Genomic DNA, 8,266 nt, shown 5'->3' on the forward strand with positions numbered 1-8,266 from the left:
GTGTACCAAGTGTATGTAGTAAATAGCTTACTCACATGTAAATGCACATATACATTTATTATATTCATACTAAAGGAGCTCTGGTAGCGTAGTGGTTACGAATCGGGCTGTGAACCTCAAGGTCGGCAGTTTGAAACTACCAGCAGTTCCGTGGGAGAAAGATGAGGTGGTCTGCTCCCGTAAAGATTTACAGCCTTGGAAACCCTGTACAGGGTCGCTATGGGTCGGAACCGACTCGACAGCACTTAAACAACAACAACAACAATATATTTAAAGAAATTACAAATTAAAATAACTAATTGAAAACTACATCCTTCCATGACTGTTCTGTTTTACAAGTAGCAATATTGGAGTCCTGGTATGGCATTGTAGGACAAACAGCGGATTGCTAAATGAAAGGTCAGCGGTTCTAACCCATGAACAGCTCCTTGGAAACCCTATACAGGATTGTTATGAATTGGAACAGACTCATTGGCGTTTAAAAGCAAAAACAAAAATGTACGTACGATAAGCACTGAACTGGTAAATGCCAAGGTTGGCAGTTCTGTCAGGGATGACATAAAACGCAATTACTGGGAAGCTGAGGCCTTGTGACCTGGACGAAAATCCAAACTCTGGGCCCTCCTCGGTATGGCGAGCCATGAACCCTGCGGGCCCAAGAAGTGACCTCCTGGGGTCCCGGGTTCATTGGTGTTTGTGAACTCACTGTTGGGCTACCTCTGTACAAGTCCTAATATTATTCATTCTACGCTTCTAACTCCAGTAATTATAGCTTCTAAGAAAATGGTTTTTATAATGCCTCTTAATGTCTCCACTGTGTTGGCAGTGCGTAGGGTCCTGGGAACGAATCTTTCTGAGGTACAAGCGATAGCCACCTGGGATAAGTGTCAGAACTGCTCCTTATTTGATCATTCAGTTATGTTTAATATTAACTTAGAACATGAACTCTTGATACCCATGTAAAACCGAATTTCCCCCTAGAACCGAGGCAGTAAAACTTCCTCAGAGGAGGAACAAGGACAGGTTTACTGGGATTAAGCAAGGAGGTTCTGGAGAGGAACTGCCCAGGATATTCACTTGAGGTAGAGTGGTAAATTCTGGGAATATTGGATTAAGAGACAATGGTGGCAGCCCCTTCAAACCTCCCCTGGGTATAATCAGTTTGACATATATATTCTCCTTCCTCCTGAAAGCTTAAGCCAGGTATCTGAAACAGCTTGACTTTCTTCAGACCTTTTGAAATCCTTTTCACCTTTACCCATTGAAAATTAGGTGCTATAGGTATGTTAATTAGCGTTGAGAAACCTCAAGCTGCTGCCTTGGGATTTGAACCTAAAAAGTAATTTATAACAATTTGCTTGAATTTCTGGGAAATTAAGGATGTTAGATTATCAAGACAATTTGTGATGTATGTTTTAAAATTTGTTCCTGTAAATCATCATGTCCTGTTTTGAACGATTAATCACATTTCATTTCTGTACCCTGTCTTAATAATCCCCTTCTTCCTTTGTGTAAAGTCCCTCCCTGAAATAAAAGACGGACGCAGACTGAAGCCCGCATGCATTACTACTTGCAGGGCCATAGAGGGTCTGTCTGCCAGTTTTGCATCCACTCTGGTCTCCGAATGTTTCTTTTCTCTCTAGCCTCTCCAGACATCCCACCTAGAGTTAGTTCTATGTGCAATGTCTGTCACCGAGCAGTCTGTCTGGCAGCTTGCATCAAACCTGTGTGTCTGTCTTCTTTGTGTCTGCTTTTCTCTCTCTCTCTCTCTCTCTATCGTCGCCAGACACCCCACCTTCGTGTACTCACCCCCTTGTCGAGGCCAGACCCCGGCACAGTTCTAACCCATCATCTGTTTTTGGAAACCCTATAGAAGATCACTGTGAGTTGGAACCAACTCGATGGCACACAACAACATATATGTATTAAAATATACCTGTAAGTTTATATGTAATAGTTCCAACGCCTAAAAGCAAATACAGATTGGATTTATACAGATACTGATAATAAAAGGTAATAATAATGAAAACAAAAACAAAAGAGTCACCTGACAAGAGTCTTAAGAATGGAACTCTAACATAAGTTGGGGACTACGTACAGTAAAAACTAGAAACAATCCAAATGCCTATCAACAGGTGAATGAATAAGCACATTGTGAGCTAGTCATATAATGGAAAGTATCATTAACACACAACACAGACATTCCAACACAAATGAATCTCAATGTAATTATGCTGAGTGAAAAAAGCCAGACAAAAGAGAACTTACTGCACAAGTTCATTTATATGAAATTAAATTCAAACTAACCTGTAGTGACAAAATGCAGATCATTGTTTGCTTAGGAATGGAAGGAGGGGAAGCAGGCACAGAGGAAAGGATTATAAAAAAGTATATGAAAATCTGGGAGGTGATGGGCATGTGCAGGCTTGCAGTGTATACCCTTTGGTTGGTTGCGGATGCATGGAGGGGATTGTAACCATGGCAATGAAACGATATACAATAGGATGAATGTAAAGCTACTGTTCTCCCATGTAAACTATCACATAATTCACAATAAAAACTAAGAAAAAAAAAAAAAAAGAAAAGGGATCAAAAAAAAAAAAAAAAAAAAAGAAAAGGGATCAAATTGATGATAATAGCAATGAGAGAGGTAGATGGGCAGTGAGCTTATCTCAACAAGAGAGGAACAAACTGGAAAAAGAAAATGAGAATAACTACACAATCTGTAAACTATAATCAATGTCGCTGCAGTGCATACCTGCCTACCTAGAAATTGTTGAATTTGTGTATGTTCTGCTGTGTCTGTGTTCAACAACAATAAAAGACAAACACAAGTGAGTTTCCAGGGAGCCCACTCCTCCCGCAACCTTGATAGTCTGTTTTTCACTAGCATGCTTCCTTTCTGGGAAGAGGTAAAAAGGTTTCCTTTTGTCTCTCATTTTTCTCATGTTAACCTCTGACTCCCTATAGAAGTACAGACAATCCCTCTGAGTTTTCAGTTTGTCTACCAGCGAAACGGGGCTAGGGCCAGTCTCTCCTCTTGGTGACTATAAGTCTTTGGAGGATGGCAATGGTGGGCAGACCCATGGACCTTGGTCCCATCCACTGAGATGACATTATGAATCTGAATGGTGTCCCACAAAAATATTGTATGTAATAAATTCTAATCCTTATGTTGTTGCTGTGTGCCATCAAGCTGGTTTTGGCTCATAGCACCCTAGTAGAGGGTTTTCGAGGTTGTAAATTTCTACCGGAGCACAAAGCCTCATCTTTCTCCCACGGAGCAGCTGGTAGATTCAAACTGCTGACCTTGTGGTTCACAGCCAAACTTGTAACCCACCGGAGCTCCTTCCAATACCTGTGGTTGTAATCCCATTTGGGATTTTTTTTTTTTTTGGTATGTTATTGAAGCAGTATTAGTACAGAGTATGTCTTAAGTTGATCTCTCTTTAGGCATAAAAAGAACAGACAGACTGAGCCAGCAAACAAGAAAGCAGATTGCAGGGGAGGGGGGTGGATATTAGATGCTCTACCACATGAATCTCTCTAAATAAGCCAAGGAATAGAAGTTGAAAACAGACAAGGACCTTCCTATAAAACCAGTGCTCGGAATTCAAATTTCTAGCCTCCTAAATTGTACGAAAAGCGGTTTATTTATTACAGCCTCTCACTTGTGGAATGTTTGTTACAGCAGCTCTAGCTAACTAATTCAGATGTTCTTGGTGGAAACCATCCTTTAGGAGGACTTTCACCAAGGCCGTATGCGCATGCTGAGGGAATGGTGCCGCTCTTACCTGTTTCTTGGTGTCTACCTCCAGAATATCCATCATGTTGATCATGATGTTTTTGTGTGTCTTCTTGTACTTCCCAACCCGCAGTGAGACTGTGAGCCAGCCGGGGCGCCCGGTGCACATGAACGTCTTGCTGCCCTGCTCCTTCCATTCTCGGACCTGCAAACATAAGAACAGAGCTCAGTGGGCCCCAATAGGCACCCCAGAGTACCTCACAGCCTTCACTTGTCAGCCAATATTTACTACGCCTTGCAGGTGCTAGGAGGAACAAGACAAGGAGAAGCCTGCTGGCTCTACCCTTGAGGGTCTCTCTGTCTAGTGAAGCTGATGGAAAACCAACATGGTGCTACATCATAAAGCAGAATGAAGAACACTAGAGACTTCAAGATCAAAGTCTTTTAGAAACATTGACTCTAACTAGGAAGTTGAGGAAAGGTTTTGTAATGATAATAATAGCGATTATAAAAATGATTACTACTTACTGGGCACCCCAACTGTGCCCGGCACCTCCTGTGCACTGTATCATTTCATTCTCATAACAACCCCAGGAATTTAGAGTGACCAGCCCCCTTTTGCAAAAGAGGAAACTGAGGCAAAATAATGTGCTCAAGGTCACACACCTGAATGGTAGCACCTAGATTCACAGAATTGTCTGGATGGGCTCGTATTAAGAGGCAACACAATACCATTTTAACACTTTCTGCCAAGCCCTGTTGTAAACATTTGCATGCATTCACTCACGTGTCACTTTGGAAGGGACAAAGGAAAGCAGGAAAGGACTGCCTTGCAAAACTTCCAATGTAAATGACCAAACCACAAAACAGGGAACACATGGCCTAGGATACGGCATGTCTACCAGAACTCAGGAGTAACTGTTCCCATCCTACTGAGATGGACCAGAGCAGGGGAGACAGGCATCTGTTGTTTTGAACGGCCCCCCATCCATTCCTGCTTCATCTGCTTCTAACAAGCTCATCTTCCTGTGGTCCAGGTGAGGCTAATTCTACTCCCCCTGCTCCAGGTGGTATATGACTTAGGTCTGAATCCATCTTCCTGGCCATGGTGACAGTTTCAAGGATGAGTCCAGGACACCAGGTCCAGAAAAGGCACTTTCTCTACTGGGGTTGCTAGGCAGAGCTGGTAAGGCCTTCATTGGGAGATGGCCTCCCAGAGAATGAAACTGACCCAGAGGAAAGCACAGCCAAGAGATGGCAGAGGGACAGAGGGATGGACATCCTGAAATCAGTCACATCTTAGCCAGCTTCACTCGAGGACTTGAGGTGAGTTTCCATCACTTGTAAATGAAGAGTCTGGTCAAACTGTCTAGGCCTTCTGAAGGAGGCTGCACCTGAACTGGGCAGGCAAACTGCTCAGCATGCGAAGACTTTTCTACAGTTAGAGTCCAAGGTGTCATGTGAAGTAATGGACTCCCTGTCCTGAGAGGGACTCAAGCAGAGGGGAGAGGAAGAGACTCCTGTGAGTTCAGGGCAAAGGGATAAGTGGTGGGGTTCCATGATCAACCAGGCTTTGCCTCAACCAAACTCTGCAACCCCAGGATTTGATACAAACCCAGAGGTATGAGGGCACAGGGGTGAGGAGTGCATTCTGGAGGGCAGGCCACCGGAAGTGAATTGGGAAGCCACAAAGCCTGAATCATTGGTTGGATTGGATCCTGATGAAAGCCAAGCAAGATTTTGGGCAGGGAGGTGATAGGTGAAAAATACAGTTTTGTGACTATATACATGTCAAAGAAAGGTGGGGAGGGCCCAGAAGAAGAGCAACTGGTCAGGCAGCTATTACAACAGGCTAAGTGTGAAGCAACAGAACCAGACTTACAGGTGGACTGGAAAGCGGTGAGAAAGAGGCAGCGTCACTGCTCAGGCTCTGAAGTCAAGCAGAACTAGGTTCCAACCTCACTTATCAACTACGTCCTCTTGGGCACATGTCTTCCAGTCTGAGCCCCAACTCTGACCTACCAGAATTGTAATGAGCATCAGAAATAATGGGAATCAGTGGAACAGGATGTGACACATGACAGGTTCAAGGCAGTGGGCTAGTCCAATGGCATCACTAAGGCTGGTGTAACCCAGTGCAATAACTTATGGTGTCACCATCCCTACCCCAACCAGGAGTCCTGGTGTGGCGCTGTGGGTTAATGTGCTAGACTGGTAGATCAGTTTGAACCACAAAGTTGGCAGTTCAAGTTCACCAGTTGCTCCTCAGAATCCCTATACAGGGTGGCTATGCATCGGAACTGACTCGATGTCACTAAACAACAATGATAACAATCCCCTACCAGGGGTGAGCAGGGCCAGCCAGTGTAACACGGTGTGAGGACTATGCTCACAGTTCCCCTCTTCTCTCATTGGCCAAGACGGAGGCCCTCCTCTAGCCAATGGAGGAGCAGCAGCAGACTGCCCCATACCCTGACTGGTTAGGGATGGTGGTAGGAAAAGGGCTGTTGGTGGTGAAGTGTTACCATACAGGGTGATGGGTAACAAAACCCCTAGTGCTACCTTCTCCTGTGACAACACATCAGCCTGGGGTCATTTTGGTGTTACCCACTCTGACAGTGTCAGTGAGTACAATCCACATGCCCTTCCACACCATTAACACCACCACCAGGTTAGGGTAGGTGCTCACTGGGCCAGGAGAGCCGGACACAGTCCCTGCTTTCAAGGAGCTCACAGTCTGATGGGGCAGAGAAGTAGGTAGGTGAAGCCTGAACACAATGCAGAGAGAGGTGTGATAGAAGGTGGGTGCAGTTGGGGAAGGGGGCTTTGGAGTCCAAACTATGCTAAGCAAAACCCCAGGGCAGCCAGAGCAAAGCATTTTCATTGCTGCATTCTCCCACCTGCCCAAGTCTTGCTCCCTTGTGGGGACCTCTCACTGCATCAATCTTCCTGCTCTTGTTTACAACTCCCAGAATGGAGCAAACAAAATATGGAAGCCGCGACACCTGTGGAGAGGTGGCAGCAGGAAACAGAAGCTCTTTGCAACCTGATGCCACTAAGAAAGGAACATAAGGAGAGCCAGAAGGAGCAATGAAACTGCCCAAGCCCAATGCCCATGCCAGCACTGAAGTGGAGGCGTCTTTGCGGGTGCTGCGGATGTGTACAGTTACTCAGAGATGGCGGGATGCCTTGCCAAGGAGCGAGCATACCGCCACCAGAGTCTGTTAGGCACCTCAAGTGGGCCATGGTTCTACCTGCTCACTTTGGTTCTCTATCCTAAAAGTGTCAAAAGCTCCTTGTTGCTACAGAATAAACTCCAAACTCTAACCAGACTTCACGGCTCCTCCCCAACTAGCTCCAAATTGACTTCCCAGCCTTCTTCCTCTCCCTCCCTCCTGCACCGTTCTACTCTCCTCCCAGCCTAGGCTCACACCCACAGTCCCGACACTTGACAGACCCTTCCCCATCACTACCCCTACTTCCCAGGCGCCAGTCCTAGCCCCATCGGCGGGAAGCTAGCGCTTTCCCTCGACCTCCTTCAGACTTCTTGCTTCGGAACAGTTACCTGGGTATTATTGCTTTTCTTTCCCTAGCTTAGGATTCTTTATCTGCCTCCCAGTACCCACAAACGCTCCATAAATATCTACGGAATGTTTCGTTTCCTCAATGCCTTTGCTGATTCAGTTCCCTCCCCTGTTAGTGCCCGTCATCAACATGTGGTTGGTTCAAAGCCCCCTCGGACACCACCTCCTCGGTGGAGTCCTGGCTCCCCTCCACGGCTGCCGCCTCGCAGACCGCTATCCGCGCACAAGCTCCCGCTCCGCTAGCCCTGTAGCGCCGTGCCCCCTCCGCCGGGCGCCGCTCACCTGTTTCTGGATGTCCCGCACGCGCTGCTCGTGCAGCCGCGGCGCGCTGCTGAGCTTGAACACCACCCAGGCGCGCACATAGTAGTAGATGTCGAAGATGAGCGAGAGAGGCAGCAGGAAGAGGCACACGAACACCCAGCGCTGGTGGATTAGCACGAACTCAAGCCCTTTCACGCGGATCCAGAGCAAAAAGAGCAGGGCGCACACGGCCAGGGACACTGCGGGCTCCATCGCGGAGATTCGGGCGGCGGCCTCGGGGACGCAGCGTGCCGCGTGGGGGAGGGGGCACCGGCTCGCGCCTCCTGTCACTGCCACCCGCACGGCGCCGGCCTGCTCCCGCCGCGACCGCTGCCTCCCACTCCAGGGGAGCGGGGGGGCGGGGGAGGAGAGAGCCTCGCCGGCTCGCGATTGGCTCAGGTCGCAAAGGTTCGGTGGGCCGAGACCCGGGTGGTGACCAATGGCGAGCCGCGCCGGGGATCGGACCAGGAACCCGCAGCTTTTATTGGTTGTGTGAGTCAGATCGCTCCACCCCCTTGTCCTCGCCAACGCGCGAGGAGGGGATGTCCGGGGATAGGGGCGGTGGAGGGGTCAACTATGCTTGGCAGCACTTGGTAGCTACCTGGGCGCGGCGGCGATAGAGGCTGAGAGTCTGGGG

The 8,266-nt window shown here is 47.7% G+C and overlaps 1 protein-coding gene across 2 annotated transcripts in view; it reads right to left on the reverse strand.

Moving 5' to 3' along the window:
- Nucleotides 1-7,984, reverse strand: part of DHCR24 (24-dehydrocholesterol reductase) — a 42,918-nt gene extending 34,934 nt beyond the window's left edge. The window contains exons 1-3 of one of the 2 annotated variants that reach the window (XM_006839813.1): nucleotides 7,901-7,933; nucleotides 7,612-7,863; nucleotides 3,795-3,950 (exon numbers count right to left, since the gene is read on the reverse strand). In XM_006839813.1, the coding sequence (XP_006839876.1) occupies nucleotides 3,795-3,950; nucleotides 7,612-7,842 (387 nt within the window). In that variant the 5' untranslated portion in view covers nucleotides 7,843-7,863; nucleotides 7,901-7,933. Of the gene's footprint in view, nucleotides 1-3,794; nucleotides 3,951-7,611 lie in introns of both variants that reach the window. The other variant, XM_006839812.1, reaches the window with a different exon arrangement.
- Nucleotides 7,985-8,266: the final 282 nt, after the last annotated feature.

Source organism: Chrysochloris asiatica, unplaced genomic scaffold (genome assembly GCF_000296735.1).
Source record: "Chrysochloris asiatica unplaced genomic scaffold, ChrAsi1.0 scaffold00026, whole genome shotgun sequence".
Taxonomy (NCBI): Eukaryota; Metazoa; Chordata; class Mammalia; order Afrosoricida; family Chrysochloridae; genus Chrysochloris; species Chrysochloris asiatica.